Source organism: Typopeltis vanoorti, chromosome 12, assembly GCF_054136105.1.
Source record: "Typopeltis vanoorti isolate ZY-2024b chromosome 12, IOZ_Tvanoo_1.0, whole genome shotgun sequence".
In the NCBI taxonomy this organism is placed as follows: Eukaryota; Metazoa; Arthropoda; class Arachnida; order Uropygi; family Thelyphonidae; genus Typopeltis; species Typopeltis vanoorti.
This window is the reverse complement of record NC_143560.1, coordinates 71,289,116-71,306,383: the sequence shown is the minus strand read 5'-3', so window position 1 is coordinate 71,306,383 and position 17,268 is coordinate 71,289,116. Positions and strand designations below refer to the sequence as shown.

The 17,268-nt window shown below is 37.0% G+C and overlaps 1 protein-coding gene across 4 annotated transcripts in view; it reads left to right on the top strand.

Moving 5' to 3' along the window:
- Positions 1-17,268, top strand: part of LOC150100874 (NAD-dependent protein deacylase sirtuin-5, mitochondrial-like) — a 160,428-nt gene extending 143,160 nt beyond the window's left edge. For all 4 annotated transcript variants that reach the window (XM_090402093.1, XM_090402095.1, XM_090402094.1 and 1 more), the window contains exon 9: positions 16,820-17,268. In XM_090402093.1, the coding sequence (XP_090258219.1) occupies positions 16,820-16,874 (55 nt within the window). In that variant the 3' untranslated portion in view covers positions 16,875-17,268. The remainder of the gene's footprint in view (positions 1-16,819) is intronic.

The following is a 17,268-nucleotide window of genomic DNA, read 5'->3' as shown; positions in this document are numbered from 1 at the left end:
ATCTAGATTACAGTAAAACCATAGCCATCCCATACATTAAAGGGTTATCAGAAAAAATCAACAGAATCCTACAACATTATAACCTCAATGCCACATTTAAACCACCCACTAAACTTAAAACTATATTCAGCTCCTCTAAGGATCCTCTCCTCCCATTAGCACATCCTGGAGTCTATTGCATCCGCTACCTGTAACTTACTGTACATTGGTGAAACAGGACGGACAATCCCTATACGCAAGAAAGAACACATTAGACACATTAAATATAACCATTATGGTGAAGCAGGCCTCTCAGACCATGCACTTAACACCTTACACCAAATCAACTGGAAAAGCACCTGCTCCTTACACCGCACAAAAACATGGTACGAAAGAAAATTTAAAGAATCCTGCGAAATCCTGATAAACCACCCAAATATCAACAATAAAGATGGTATGCAAATTCCAAGGATCTGGATGGCACACATTCAGCCAACCTAATATGAAAGATTCAACATAAGTCAGGACCCTAGCCAATCCGCTAGTATTAGAAACCATTCCACTCCAACTGGATGGAATGATGTTAATATATGTATATAGTAGACAACACAAATAATAGGACTCTAGCGTTGATGTATAATTTTTTTTTTTTTTTTTTTTTTTTTTCACCAGAGGTCAGGCCAACAATTGTGGTAGCGGTTAGTCGGTGTCTTTAACGAACCAGTATGATTGTAGTATAGCTTGTTTCCTGTGTATATTTGTACGCTCCAGAAGATGACCTTGACATAAAGGTCGAAACGTCGAATTGTAAAATTTTAGTAATATTAAACTAAAGTTTTTATTCAAACACGGTAGTTGTCTCCATAATTTCCAAAAATGCATCAGCTCCCTCCTCTCTCTCTCTGCCTGGAGTTTACAAAGTACCCTGTTCCTGTAAGCTTGCGTACTTTGGACAGACAGGCAGATCAGCATCCATCCGCCTGGAGGAACACAAGTCGTACATCGTTAAACACAACTATGGCCATTCAAGCTTGGCTGACCATGTTTTGGACACCACCCACAGAGTATCATGGAAGAAAACCACCATGCTCTACCACAGCAAATTCAAGAAAGACTTTTCTTAGAAGCAGCATCAGCTCTCAAAAACCAACCAAATCTTAACAAATACAGTTGTATTAAGCTTCCGAAGATTTGGGAAACACTCATCACCAGAGTTCCCACCTTAGATTCCAGGCCACCTACGACCGCCCTTAGAGGGCGCTCCACCTAGATAGGACTTTAGTGTCACCCACGTGGTTGGGCTTAGTATTGTAAGTTTTTGTGTGCATGTTACATTAATTGTTTTTGTAATCACCGTAGATGTCCTAGTGACTAGGACGAAATATAGGAAGTATTAAATTCTGTTTTAATTCTTTTTGAGTGTTGTAAAAAATCCATTAAACCTCCAACATAATAATAGGTTCGAACGTTTGTTCAAGGAAAGCGTGGAGGCCTTACTCCATCGTCCCAACCTGAATCGTATAAACTGTATATCTATATCAAAAATCTGGGAAAGTCTAATCAAGATTACTCATTAATTTTTTATTTTTTTTCCCCCCAATTATGTCTCTACTTCAAAATGTTCCGTTTTATACTTAATACTTAGTGATATAACATCACGCGCCGTGTTCTATTTTTAACGATCTATTGTTAGTATTCTAGCTTGTATTTTTTAAAACTGTTCTTGTAATACCACTGAAGATGGTCTGCTATTTCCAGACCGAAATATTTGGTTAATTAAATATCTTTCTTGTGTTTACGTGTATTTATCATTCAGTCTTATGTCACAAGTATCCTTAAAACAGCAAAATCAAAGATAGGTAACCATCTACAGTGACTTGTAGCGAAAAAAACTGACTTTCTGACCAGTGAGAAAGCTGGCTACCCATTTGCAGGGAGTGGTAGAGAGACAAAAGGATGGCAATTTGTTTAGTATGCCTCAATGCCAGACACAATTTAAAGCTTTGGAAATGCGAAGAGCAACAGCACAAGTTTCTCCAAATCTTTCCATAGCTTGTATCTGGTAGTGGGTAATGTAGGCTATGAGGTCAGTTGTAAATCTTGAATGGCAGAATTCATACTGGTGGTTGCTGATTAATTGGTAAGCCTCTAAGTAGTGGAGAAGCTGGCTTGATGACCATCTCCATTATTTTGGAAAGGACAGAGGTGATGGCAGTTGGTTAGTAGTCTTCTGTCTCCCTTTAGAATAGGCTGGATATGAGATTGCTTCCACACATTCAGATGAGTACCAGCTATGTAAAATAGATTGTAGAAACGATGCAGGACAGGTGTTATCTCTGGGGACATAATGTTTCAGAACAATTGGAGAGATGCCATCAAGATCAGAATTTTCGTACCACGGATTCCAGGACAAGAAGCCAGCTTATTGTGTGTGAATGACTTGAGAAAAGGACTAGCTTCATTTTTGGCCTGTTTTGGAGCTTGTGGCACTTGCAAAACTATTATTAGGGCTGGGTCTACCTTTTGAGGGGGAAATCACTCCTGTGCTAATGTTGATCATGTTGTCTGGTCCCTTGAGAGGCTGTTAGGTGTCCATCAGTGCTTCTGCCTTTTTCTTACCCAGGTGGTGTTGCAACGTTGCCTGAGGATGGGTTAACCTCCTGTCATCATTCTTCTCATCCATAGCAAATTATCTCCCTGTCTGGAGCATTGCATCACATGCCTCCACAAGAGGAACATTTTTCAAAGTCTTGGATGGGCAAGATGTCAAGAAGGCTTCTGATTCTGGTGGAATCCCATTGGTTGTGTTCAGAGAATGTTCTTGTGGGCTGACAACTGTTCTTATATTGTATGCTATATTATACTCGACTGGCATCCACCCTGTAACATAGAACAGGCCTCTTCACAGCCAGTCCCAAAATGGAGTGATAAGTGTCTACCATTTGGCTGTCAATCTGATGCTCTCACCTCCGTTTTCGAAGGTGGTGGTGGAGAGGGTCATTGGCAGTAGAAATTTTTGATGCCTGGAGAGGCCAACTGGTCAGTGACTGCCAGTGTGGATCGGTGATATTCACACTGGCTCTCCAAACCTTTCTATCACCCTCATCTGAACACTTGTGATAGAAAGGTTTGGAAAACTTGTGCTGTTCCACTTGACATTTGATAGAATTTGGTGTAAAGGGCTTCTTAGCAAATTGCTGTCTTATGGTCTGCTTTCACTCATTATCATTGGATTGCCGGTTTTCTTTCTTTCTCTTTGTTTATTCACTATGTGTAATGGTGGAGGGGTATTCTTTCCTCTGGTCTTTCTGTTGATACAGGTGTTCCTCAGAACTCTATCTCACCTGTTCTCTTCTTTGTGTATGTGAACAACTTGCTTTCACTGAACTTGGGGCCCTATTCATGGTTTTGTTGGTTGGCACTCTCCAGTTGTCCTCATATGAGATTCTCTTGAGGCTTAAGATGCTTCAGCATTACAAGGCCAGTCATATGAGCAGGACAAATAGACTGCCCTGGACAGTGATCCCCACACTGTCCTTTGATGGGACATTGGCTGCTTGGTAACCTTCACTGCTTCTGAGACAAGGTTTTGTGTTTTTTCCTCTAAAAAAAAAGACATCAGTTTCTTCTCTTCTCTCTTCGCCTCCCTGTGGGGCACATCTTTGTGGTGAAGAAGAATCTCTCGTGATGGTACTGGTGCCCTTTTCATTCCTCCTATTTTTCTTCCCATATTCTTTGCTTTACTTCTCCTGAGTCTTTTTTTACTATCCTTTCTTCGAGACAATCATTGGGATCCAGCATCCTGCTGCTATGTGGTGTGACATGAACATCTGGAGAGGGAGATCCTAGTAGTCTTGCACAACTCTGGCATGATGGTGGTCTTGGATGGCTGGTCAGGATCCAAGGCTTGCTATGGTGCTGGTATAACGTCCGGATAACTCGGCATTCCACTCCCAAGTGCAGTCATTGCTTGCTGGTGAGTGGGAGTTCTGGTGGAGAACAAAAAAAAAAAACCTTGAGCATGAATTCTTCATCCTAAAACGTTTCAGGGTCCCTAACAAAGTCCCAGCAAGTACTGATACAATAGATACAACATTGGTAACAGAAGCAAGAAACAAAAGATATATGATACTAATATAAATGTACCAGTGAGATTAGGGGTGTCTGGTGGTAGTCAGGGAGATCATCCAGCTTACTCTCATGCATGTGAGAAGTGGAAAAATGAAAAAGAAATCTAAAAAATTAAAATGCAGCAAAATATGTTATGAAGATGCAAAAAGGAAGTTAACCACCACTACACTTGTTCTGAGATCTTATTATACTGAGAAGGTGGCAGCTAAGAAAATGTCAACAGCATCTCAAACATGTGTGTCTATTCCACCATACCTGAACTTTATGATTGCAAGCGTTTCTCTGTTGAGTGCTTACTCCAGAGACATCTCCTCCAAATATGGTTCCATTCGATGAGAACCCACTTATCAAAAAAAATTATGGCAAAGATATCACTTACAACCACCAGATACCCCCACAGAAAAAAAAAAAAAAAAAAAAAAAATATTGATACTTCAGTATCTACTGAAAGTAAATTAAACTTGTGAAATGAATTTGACACATCAGATGTATTGAATATTTTACAAGAGGAACACTGCCCATCCATATTCCCAAAAACAATTGATAAATATAAACCTCACAAAAGTAAGCCCTCAACCTCCCAAAAACCAGACAAGTCTATAAAGCCAAAACAATAGGTAAATTTTTACAATGGAACTGTCACGAGTTTCACCAGAATATTGATGATATGAAGATTTTGCTACAGAAACACAAACCTTTCTGTGTCTGTCTACAGGAAACATACTTTAGACCCAATGTGGACCCTATCTTAAGAAATTTCACTGTTGTATGCAAGGACAGAACTGGAGGTGATCCTGCTCATGGTGGAGTAGCTATCCTAGTGGGCAGTCATACTCCTTTCCATCATGTCCACCTTAATACTGCTTTGGAAGCAGTAGCAATTTGCCTATCCATGGGATTTCTTATTACAGTATTCAATTTATTTACTACTTAGTGCTGAGTTAGATGAAATCTATCTTGACAACCTATCTTACAACTGCTTGAACCCATACTTCTTATGGGCGACTTTAATGGTTACAATACTCTGTGGGATAGTGCCACCACAAATAGATGAGATTGTATCATTGAACGAATCCTTGACAATGATAACCTCTCCTTTTTAAAAAATATACTCAATACTTTCTTCCGTATGCCTAACCACTGATATTCTGCAACTGATCTTAAACATGCTCATCTTCCATTCTTCCACTGCTCACGTGGGATGTCAAAGGGGAATATATATGGAAATGATCACTTTCCTGTTCTTTGCACAATGTCTTTACAGGAACCATGTTCTTCTATGTGGATACCCATGTGGAAAATGGACCAGGCTGAGTGGAATGCTTTTTCAGTATTAAAATTTTTCAAGATGGGAAAATCTTGAAAAATTTTAGTACTGATACAGTCATTCAAACATCTATTAATAAAGCAGTAAAGTATGTAGCAGACTGCATTGTCCAGGCAGCAATAGCCTTCATTCCAAGAACATCTTCTTGATTTCCACTCTGTCCAAAGCCTTAGAGGAAGTCAGAATACTAGTCAGCTTGAAAAGATCAACACGGAGCATGGGGTATATTTCGTAGATATCCCACCACATAAATGCAAGCTATTGGCATGCATGTGGATGGCTCATCACTTCTGTGGCATTATGAGCTTCCAAACAACTTGGCATCCTTTTTTGCTCAACATGTTGCTTTCCATCTACCCATTGCTTATGCTATGTAGGTGCCAGGTCTGCCATATATTGTTTTAGGATGGTGCACCTGAAATACTCTAGAGATTCTTCATGCTATTCAGAAGAGAATGGTTCAGTTGATTTTTGGTGCCTTTCTCTCAAAGATTTGTTGGTCACTTTCTCATGGGTTTTCGTTGTGTTTCTTCTACAGATATTTTCATGGTCATGAATACTGTTCAGAACTGGCATCTGTATTGTGCCCAACTTCTGATGGATCTGTAGCAACAGAGAGTTTTTTTTTTACACTTCATCTGTTGATTCACCAAGTTCCCAGTTATTCTTCATTTTATCTCCTTCAGTTCTGTGGAACATCCTTTCCCCATGAGGTGTTACCCAAGGACTGCAACCTCCAGATATTTAAAATTAATGTCATCAGAATGCTTTGCTTATGATCTCAGTCAACATATGTCATTTATTTGCTTATAGGCCTTTGAAGGACTGTTGTTAGAGTTATATGCTGCACATTAGGGCAAGCATGGTTTTGCCAGCCTCTGAACTTGTTTTCTTTCAGGGTTACATGGTAATCAGCAATCATTATGCATAATTATGGTGACACACTACTGTGTTTGTCAAATTTTATTTTATTTAAAATCAAAATAAAATTTGACATTCTGACCTTTATATTAAGGCCATCTTCAGGAATTTGTGTATGTGTGTGTAATAATATGTTTATAATGGATCTCAAGCTACATATTACAGTGAGCTGAGAATTTTAGTCATCCATTGACAATAGCCTACGCTCTGGTGAAAATAAATAAAACACAATTATCTTAGTAACACTACATTGGCAGTTATTTGTTTCTTAAAGTCATGTTATTTTAATTTCTATTAGCTACCTGAAGGTTACTGTGTGTTATCCAATTAAATTTATTTTCTTTTGGTATTTGCTGTGCGAGTAATTCTTCTTTTTCCAGATGCTACCATCCAAATCCTTGGGACTTTCATTTGTTCAGTTTCAATTTTTTAGTTGCTCATTCGGTTATGATGGCCCTCAGCCTTGGATGGGACATCTTATCTGTGGGAGTAATAAAAGAAGTATTTACACCTGTGCCATTGGCAAGAAGTATAACCTTGAAGAGGCACATAAGCTACAATGAACATTTGTCATTGTAGATCATCAGTGTGCTACAATGTGTGCAGATAAGCACAGATAAACTTGCAAGTTTATCTGCACACATCTTGTTTGCTCTTAAAGCTTCCATTTGGGCAGATGCAAGTTTTCTGGTTTTGGCCTTTACAGACCTGTTATGGTCTGTGTACTGATAATCTGTTTGCATCTGTCACAAATACCTTGTTTGTCTCAGTTGAATTCATCATCTTCCTAGACAAAATCAATTATATTTTTTGTATACGATATCCATGTATGCAAGGTCACAAAACCTATAGCTCATCAGTGTCAGTGATGGATAAGAAGGAATCTTATATTCTTCTTGAAGCTTAAGGTTGTAGTCTTTGTAGAAGATAAGAGTGAGGAAGCAACCTCCTCACTCACTCTCATTCACATTGTTTATGCATTGGAAGCAGCAAATACTTTACTTATCATCTGTCCATTGCTGGATGGTCTTTCCCCTCCCCCCCCCCTCCATTCATTCCTATCTTGAATCTTTCTATGCCACTGAGTTCCTGCCATCTCTTTAATCTCATCCTTCCACCGTCTCTTTGGTCTTCCTGTAGCTCTTTACATCTCTAGGATACCATTCTGATATCAGCTTTGTCCATTTTTGAGAGTTACTTCTTGCAATATGACCTGCTCATTGCCATTTGGATCATTTAATGTTACAATGTCCCTCACCCTAGTCTGAGCTCTGACCCAGGTATTGCACTTTCTATATAGAATGGTAATACCAAGTAATGATCTTTCCAGTTTTTCTCTGAGTAATTCTCAACTTGTTGGTTAATTTTTTCATCCAAGTTCATGTTTCACTTTCATATGTGTCATGACTGGAAGTACAGTCATATCCCAAAGTTACGCGGTAGGTGGGACCAACAAAAGGGCATAAGTCGAATTCGCGTAACTCGGGTATAATTTTGCATATACCCGGCACCTATATGCTATGTAGGTGCTAGGTATATTAACTAATACAAAATATTAGTTAATTGGGACCAATGGTTTCATAAAATCTAATAGATTCGTCTGACGGCATAATGTCTTTTTCTTGTCACGTAAAATTTCTTCATAGCAAGCTAATGATTTTTTTATTCCTTACCTTGTGGCTACCATTCATTCCTCATTGGAATCTATGTCCTCCAAAATCTGTAAACCTTTCTTTTATGATTGTTCTTACTGTGGATTCCTGTAGATAAACTTCTTTGAACAACATTATTTTTTATGTGATAAAATTTTTTATCAAGAACAAACATTCAAGAATCGCAAGGTTTGTAGATTATAAAAATCTTATGAATGGAGACTGAACGAAACATGTCAGTGTTTGGTCACAGCATGTGCGACACTGGCGAATGCGGCCATCAAGGATTATAGATATGACTGAAAGATATGACTAGTGGTGAGGCAGGAAGGGAATACGTACATATATGAAACCACGTAAGTCGGGGTATGACTGTATACAATTGCTGAATATTTTTCTTTTAAGGCAGTTGGGGATGTTTTACAGTGTTTCCAAAGGCTATCTGACCAAGTTGAATTCTATATATAACTTCTTCTTTACAGTCACCCTCTGTTGTGATCTTTGTCCTAAATAAACATAAACATAGTAGGTTACTATATCAATTTCCTGATGTTCCTTTTCTTCTGGCTTTTTGGTGATGTATTTATTATACATTATTTTTGTTTTGTTCATATTTAATCCTTGATGAAGTTCTGTAGAGTATCCTAAAAGAACAATATCATCAGCAAATCATAGGTGATTTAGTTCTTTCCCATTTACCATAATTCCTCTGTTTTTCCAGTACAGGTTTTTAAAAATTTCTTCTAGGTCTGTTTAAATAATATATGAGTATAAGTGTTTTTAATTCCTTGATTTTAAATGGCTTCTAAAATAGCTAATGTTGAGATTAAATCAAGTGCTTTTTCAATACTTTCCTATCAAATTGTAATTACAATGTATTCATAAAGAGACTCAAATTGGGAATGAGTAAAAGCACAAAATATTCAAGTTAAGTGTCCTGATGTTATGACCATGACACTCTTAGTTTGACATTTAAGGGTGACCTAATTTGTTGCTTGTTTTGTTACAAGATGGCAGTCTGTCAAAGATTTGGCACTACCTTGATATGATAAAAATGAATTAAGAAGGACTATGTTGGCAAATGATTTAATGTGTAGAAGGAATGGATGCTAGTTTTTGGGTTGTGGAGAGAGTTTGAGAGAATATTAGGTTTGTATAAGAGTGACAGCTTACACCTGAATGTGTTTGACATCAGGGCTTGAAAAATTATTGATATAAGACCTAACGCAGAGAGTCTGGGAAGCTGAATTCTGATGGGAGGAATTATGAGAATCCATGTATAAGAGCAACAGTGTTAGGTAACTGTGTTAATGATGGGAATGGTTATTATTATTATGGAAATGATTATGAAGAGAGAATGATTTTGTGTTCGTCCAGTTCGGACCTATCAAGCATGTGTAATGATGTCTGCATAAATAAGGAATTAGATAAGAACAGAGATCTGCAAATTGTCGAACTGTGTCATGCAGACCACACAGGTGTATGCAAAAAGAGCATGCAGGTAATTTATATGTATGTACATGAATGCCAGGAGTATCAGAAACAAAGGAGTAGAGTTTGTTGCCTTGGCTAATATATTGGGATCTCATGAGGTAGATATTAATGAGACTTGGCTATCAGAAACAGACGTATTAACTGGTATCTAGTACAAAAGGGTACAGTATTTTTTTGGAAGGATAGATAGGTGAGGAGGGGTACGTGCTGCTAATGATATCAAATGTCTTGAATCCAGTTAGAGTTGAGACCTATGACTGCAATACTAGTCAGTTTTTCATGTGGCAGTGAGTTTGAAGCCATTTAGTGTGAGGTGGAGTCTAACAAGATTAAATACACAGTGGGGTGTTGTTACAGACCTGCAATTGGTCAATGCACATAGAGCAGCCCACTCTGACTTCTTGCCCCTTCAGGTTCAAGAACTTGACACCCGTGCTGCTGCTGTGTTCCCTAATATTACTATCCCCAACCAGATCTCACCTGACTGCAGCAATTATACAGCAGAATTGGTTGCTAGTGACAAAGAAATACATCAACAAATAAATAAAATGGGTGCAAAAAGAGTAATCATAATGGGGGACTTTAATTATCTGAACACTGATTGGGTAGCTACGAAATCGCATGAGAAGAATGAAACTGAATTTTTCAAGCTGTTGCAAGTCAACTTCTTCAAGCAGCATGCAACAGAAGGAAGTTGTGGTTAGAGTGTTAGAGGAGGTTTAACTTAAAGACAACTATTCTGCCTCCAGTTGGTGACAGTGATCATGAAGTACTCACTTGGGAAGTGGCTAAGTTTATGAATGTTCCATTCAGAAAAGGTTACATGCTGAACTACAATGCAGGAAATTGTGACCTCATGAGGGGTGTGCTGGTTTCTGTGCCATGGTATCAGTTATTGGATGGGAAGGATATCGACAGTGTGTTGGAAGCATTTAAAATATACTTAAATGATGTGATATCAGAATGCGTCCCTGGAGTTCAAAGAATAGAATAGGAGAGAAATAGATATGAAATCTAATTAAGCAAGAGATTTGTAAGAATAAGATGATGTAGAAGGAATAGTGCATGCATAAGGCTGATGTCAGTTATGATAATTATAAGCAGCAGGCCAGAAGAGTCACACTGTGTGGAAAGCTAAGTCCAAGTATAAAAAGAAATTGGCTCTGCAAGTTAAAGACAACCCAAAATAATTCTATTGTTATGCTGCAAGTAAAAGAAAGAATAACTACTGAATGCAAATAGTATGCAGGTGACTGATGTAGAAGTAATTGTTCAACTAATGAGCAGCTATTTTTGCTAAAAACTATCAACCTGGTATATGCAACATTAAACTCACCACTACCTCTTCACCATATTGAGGAGAAAGTACTAGTGCTGTTGCATAAACTGAATAAGAATTCTGCAGTGGAAACGGATGGGATATCAGCATGGATGCTAAAAGAGTGTTCAGCTGAACTGGCTATTCCCTTGACCAGGCTATATAATTTGAGTTTCAGAACAGGGAAGATTTGACAGGAGTGGAAAGAATGTATGGTAATTGCATTGTACAAGGGTGGTGCAAAGACTGATGTATCCAACTATCAACCAATCAGCATCTCAGGAGTAGTGGTGAAGATTTTGGAAAAGTTGGTTAGGCTCACAATCAGTTGACAGAGAATCTCTACTTTGCAATGAACAGCATCTGTTTACTAAGGGAAGGTCATGCTTTAGCAACTTGCTCACATTCACATTCTAAAATAATGTTATCACTGAGTTAGATAAGGGGAATGCATACACACCATGGTACTTTTTGATTTTGCTGAGGCTTTTTACAGAATACAGCATAGAATAGAATACTGTTGTATAAATTGGAGAATATGGAATTGGATTATAAACTATTAGAGATCAGAAACCATTACTGGGGGCATCCCCCCTTCCACCCCACCATCTTTCTTAAAGGAAACAAACAATCAAGATAAATCTATGCTGTGGATAAATAAACAAAAGGATCATTATAATTCCTTTTTTATTGGAAAGGAACAAAAATGTTTTTAAAAGATTAAATTATGAAGAAAAATGGATTTTAATGGGATCCTTGGAGTTGCATATCATTGACAAGTCCTTGCTAGTTGAGAATATAAAATGATGTTCATGGTGGGAAAAAAATGACTCGCATAAGTATGTTGATCCATAAAAAAGACGTTATCTTGTATGCACAACTTTATAAAACAGGAAATCTTTCTCTATCCACCAAACCCCCAAAGTTTTCATCACCTTTATATCACTTTAATGTGATATCATTCCTGACATCTAAAATTTTCAATTCTACTTCTTCTGTTGTTGCATTGCTAAAGTTTGTAATGAATTCACCAATTTCGATCACACTTAAGTCTGTAAAAGGGTTTAAAAAAACGATATCATTGGCTGAATGGTGTTGAACTGCTGAAACCTCTTGTCACATTCTTCGTGAAGCACTTAATCAATTTAACATCAATTTAACAAACGATTTCAGGACAAACTCTGTTGTCACTCAATTTCTTCAGATTTGGGAAATGACTGAGAGATTTCTGCTCCAAATGATATATCCACAAGGTCAGCTTCTCTTTGAATGATCTGATCAAACTTCTTATCATCACAATGTGTTTATCCTTTCCTTGGAGTTCCAAGTTTAGAAAATTTGAATTTTTCTACAATATCTGTAAGGAAACCCAAATCCATTAATCAAAAAGGATCACTTAACTACTCATAGTGCTGTCCTTTGGAACTGTGAAATTTTTTTCTCTTCAATCGAACTCACAAATCTTAAAAGTACTTCTCCTTGGTTTAGCCAGCAAACTTCAGAATGAAGAATAAGATCTTTGTTAGTTACATCGTTGATACTCTCAATGAAAGACTTAGAGGCAGTGCTGTAGAGGAGAGGCTCCAATTGAGCGTATTATTTTTAGAACTGTTTTTCATAATGTACCCGAAGGAGAGAACTTGATCGCACAATGCTTCTTGATGAATAATCGCTGCCAACTTGCTTAGGGGGAAATGTATTGTTTAAATGTATAGTAAATTTCCATTCCTGTTGTTTGACCATTCATGGGCAATAATTTTAACCACTCCTCTCTAGCAGAAAAGTCCTCAAATACCATTCTTACTAAAACAGCCAATTCCACTGTATCTGATAAATTTGTTGACTCATCAAATTGCAGGGATAAGTATTCACATTTTCCTAAATCATTTTTCAGTTGGGCTTGCATGTCAAGGGAAATTGAGCTCAATTTGAAAGCTGCAGGTCTGATATCGCTGTCATAATTTCTTGTTTGTTTTAAAGCCCTCAGATAAAGAATCTGCTCCTGCAAGAAATGCCTCTTTTATCAATTCACCATCCTGATATGGTTTTTTCCTTTATGCTATTAAGTGAGTAATTTTATAAGAAGCAATTTTTATGCTTTACTGTTGGTCTAATTAAAACTAACTGTCAAAATGTAACTTTTGACTTTAGTTCACTTACTTTTTTCTTTCTCAGTTCAGAATTAACAGGATAGTTGTGGTTAAACGAGGGGTGATTGGTCTTAAAATGCCACTCCACATTGTTTCTTCAGAACTGCCACATACCAAACAACGCATGTCTTTTATTTTAACAAAGCAGTAGGCTTCTTCCCATTCAGATTGATAATTATATATTTTCTTTTTTTTTACTATCCACATTCATTTTAGGGGAGGACAATAACTGTTTAAAATCCAAGAACTGCTCACAAAGATGCACTCAAACTCACTGATACTGACTTTTAGCTGAAGAGTAAAATTTGAAGAGAAAGACTAACTGATGTTAATACACTGAAAGCTGGCGACTTTTTATGCAGGATCTTCCAGTGTTGCTTTCCCACAATAGAATAATGGAGTATTCTATATGGCTGAGCAGGCATAGGGGACTTTTTATGCAGGATCTTCCAGTGTTGCTTTCTCACAATAAAATCAATAGAATAATGGAGTATTCTATATGGCTGAGCGGGCACAGGATTCTCTGTCAACTGATTGTAAGCCTAACCAACTTTTTCAAAATCTTCACCACCCTTATACAATGCAATTACCATACATTCTTTCCACTCCTGTCAAATCTTCCCTGTTCTGAAACTCAAATTACATAGCCTGGTCAAGGGAATAGCCAGTTCAGCTGAACACTTTTTTAGCATCCATGCTAATATTCCATCAGTTCCTATTGCAGAATTCTTATTCAGTTTATGCAACAGCTCTAGTACTTTCTCCTCAATATGGTGAAGAGGTAGTGGTAAGTTCAATGTTGCATATACCAGGTTGATAGCTTTTAGCAAAATGGCTGCTCATTAGTTGAACAATTACTTCTACATCAGTCACTGCATACTATCTGCATTCAGTAGAGTTATTCTTTCTTTTACTTGCAGCATAACAATAGAATTATTTTGGGTTGTCTTTAACTTGCAGAGCCAATTTCTTTTCATACTTGGACTTAGCTTTCCACAACGTGCGACTCTTCTGGCCTGCTGCTTATAATTATCATAACTGACATCAGCCTTATGCATGCGCTATTCCTTCTACATCATCTTATTCTTACAAATCTCTTGCTTAATTAGATTTCATATCTATTTCTCTCCTATTCTATTCTTTGAACTCCAGGGACGCATTCTGATATCACATCATTTAAGTATGTTTTAAATGCTTCCAACACACTGTCGATATCCTTCCCATCCAATAACTGATACCATGGCACAGAAACCAGCACACCCCTCATGAGGTTACAATTTCCTACATTGTAGTTCAGCATGTAACCTTATCTCATCATCCTGTAACCCCTGGGTAACAGGATGACTGACTGACAGATATCAAAAAGTGGTATATGGGGGGGGGGGGATGAATCGGCAAGATTCCTTGAATCTTGCAGATTCATACAAGAAATACAACATTAATGACGTTGGGAAGAATTCGGCATGTGACATACAGCTATTTGCCGATGGTGCAAAGATAGGTAGGGTAATCAGGACTGCTGGTGATATGCAGTACTTGTAGAATGATTTGAATAGGCTGTAATTGTGGGCAAGTGAAAATGGCTGTCATTTCAGTGTTAATAAATGTAAAGTCATGCACTTTAATGTGATTAGATATCCAATGTCATATTATATTAGTGGGATTATGCTTGAAGAAACTAATGAGGCTAGGGATCTTGGAGTTTTAGCAGACAGGAAGCTGAAGATCAAGGGTCACATACAGTGGTGGGATTCAACCGGTTCGGCAGAACCGCTACCTAATATTTTGTTGAGTTCGGTGAACCAGTTGTTAAAATGGCACTTATAATCAGGGTTCTCTTTAAGGTGGGAAGCCATCCAATGTGGAAATCAAAAATTTACATTCCTTACTCTTTTTTAACTTTCATCTGTGCAACAGCGTATTCTAAGCACCCATAGTAATATTCATTTCGTCCATAGGTGAAAAAATTAGATGGAACTATGCTTGTAACATTTATTTATTTCATAAAGCTCGTAATACCTTTGATGAAATACTACATTTTCATTCCCTCACATTTGTTACTTCAGTAAACAAACAAATAATGTAAAGAGAAAAAGTGCCAAACAAGCAGGGGATGACATGCTGTCATTTCTTTCAGCTTTGTTTGATTATGTTTTGAATATTGACAAAGCTTCAACAATATCCTGCAAACCAGTTATTATACTTTTCTTAAAAGTTGAGGATTCAGTTACATCACCAAAAATTTTTGTTGAACTAGTTGAATTGGAAAAACAAGAAAATTGCAAGTGAGGACGCCAATCAAGAAGCAATATGGAAATATCTTAAATAACAGTTTTATTGTTTTTTGTCAGGTATTATTTAATATTTTTTCATTAATATTTTAAAACTCTTTCTTATAACATAATCTAGTTTTGTGTACCTCTTTTATTGTTCTTATTTAAGTATTAACTGTATGAAATAATAAACTACTTTTCGGTATATTGTTTTTTTATACTTAAAACAGTCATTAGGGCAGTGAAATTCAAATAATTTCTTAAATTATTTGAATCCCACCACTGGTCATATATCAAAAATTGTAAATACGACTCAGAAAATAATGGCAATGCTGAAATGAATGTTGACATGTAAAGATAAAGAAGTCATTTTGCCTCTTTAGACGGCCTTGCTAAGTCCTCACTTGTACTATTGCATGCAGGTCTGGTTTCTGTTGTGATTCTGATACAGTTTAGGGAGTGCAAAGGAGTGTCAAAAATGATATTAGGATTGGGAAATACAGATTAAAGATAGATTGAGAATTTGTAGGCTGCAGACACTAGCAAACAGGAGAAAGAGGTTTGATATGATTGAGACTTCCAAACTTCTGAAAGGGTTATACAAAATTTTAGATGGAATTTTTCATTTTACAGAGGGTGGGGAAAGGAGACGCAAGGGCATCTATGGAAGTTTAGAATGAATTTATGCTGTCAAGAAAGGGGGGAATTAGATTTTGATTTCATAGAGTAGTACATGATTGGAATAGATTGCCATTGGATGTAGTGTATGCAAGTAGCAGGAATGAATTCAAGAACAGATATTCAAGAGCTAGTGCGAAAAGTATGGCCTCCCTGGAGATTTCTCTTAATAATAATATGTTCTAGTATTCTTCTTCTTTTACCGATCTGCCATATAATATTGTAAAGTTGCCATAATAGATGAGTTTACATTGGTAGTGGATCTTGTACAGTTCCAGTACTAATAATGGATGGATTTCATCCTGCATAGAAATATAGCTTAATGAAACATTAACATGTGGATCTAATCACTTGCTCCAATAACATCATATTAAAAATTAATTAGAACCCATCTTAATAATTTCAGTAGTAATGGATACAATCCTGCTAACATGCAGACTGGTAGAGAACATAAATCAATCCATGACAGTAGTAGTCCCTTGAATTTGAGGAACGGAAGGAATCAGAAAAATATTTGACAAATACCAAATGTGAACTACCTTTAAACCAGTATTCAAACTAGTCATTCTTATCCACTCTCATGAAGATGAAATCAACACGTTTCGTGATAGTAATATGCATTGCTTGTTTTGTAAAACAATAGATGCTGGTAGGACTTACTGTTGTATACCATATTCAAAAAAAAACAAAAAAAAAACTAGTAATATATATAGAATGTTGATACCTAAATGTGGCATGCTGTTATCTTCTGTTCCATATAAATGAGTTCCTAAAGTTTGTTTCTACATTAAGGATAAAAGAAATAAATAAAAATTTTAAAAACCTCCACTGATTTTTAATTCTAACTTGTTTAAAGGTAAACAGTCACATAAAAGTAGGTTTCACTTTCATTTCAGGTTCCATTTTGAAGGTCCATGTGGTAGCACATTACCTAAAGCATTGGCTCCATAGACTGTAGTTAGTGTAGCCTGTGAATACATCCTGTCCATCAGAGGTGCCTATTAGCATTGATCAGGGTAACTTACCAGAGGAATACATAACCAACAAAGAAGTTGGATACATATGTGCTGACTGCAGAGTAGACATTTAGAGCATGCAGTTGGGTTGTGTGTGTGTGTGTGCGAATGTATACATCAGCCAGAAAATAAGCATATGGACCAAGTGAAATGGGTGAAAAGATATAACAATCATTTCTGCAAGAAATATACATACACCAGCCTTGAATGACTTAAGTAGTAAATGCACTAATATGGTGTGCTGTCTCAACTTTCTGCTTTGTATCTAATAGTGAATCATCTTCCAATTTATGTGTAAACTACATTAGAAATAAAATACTTCTCAGGTA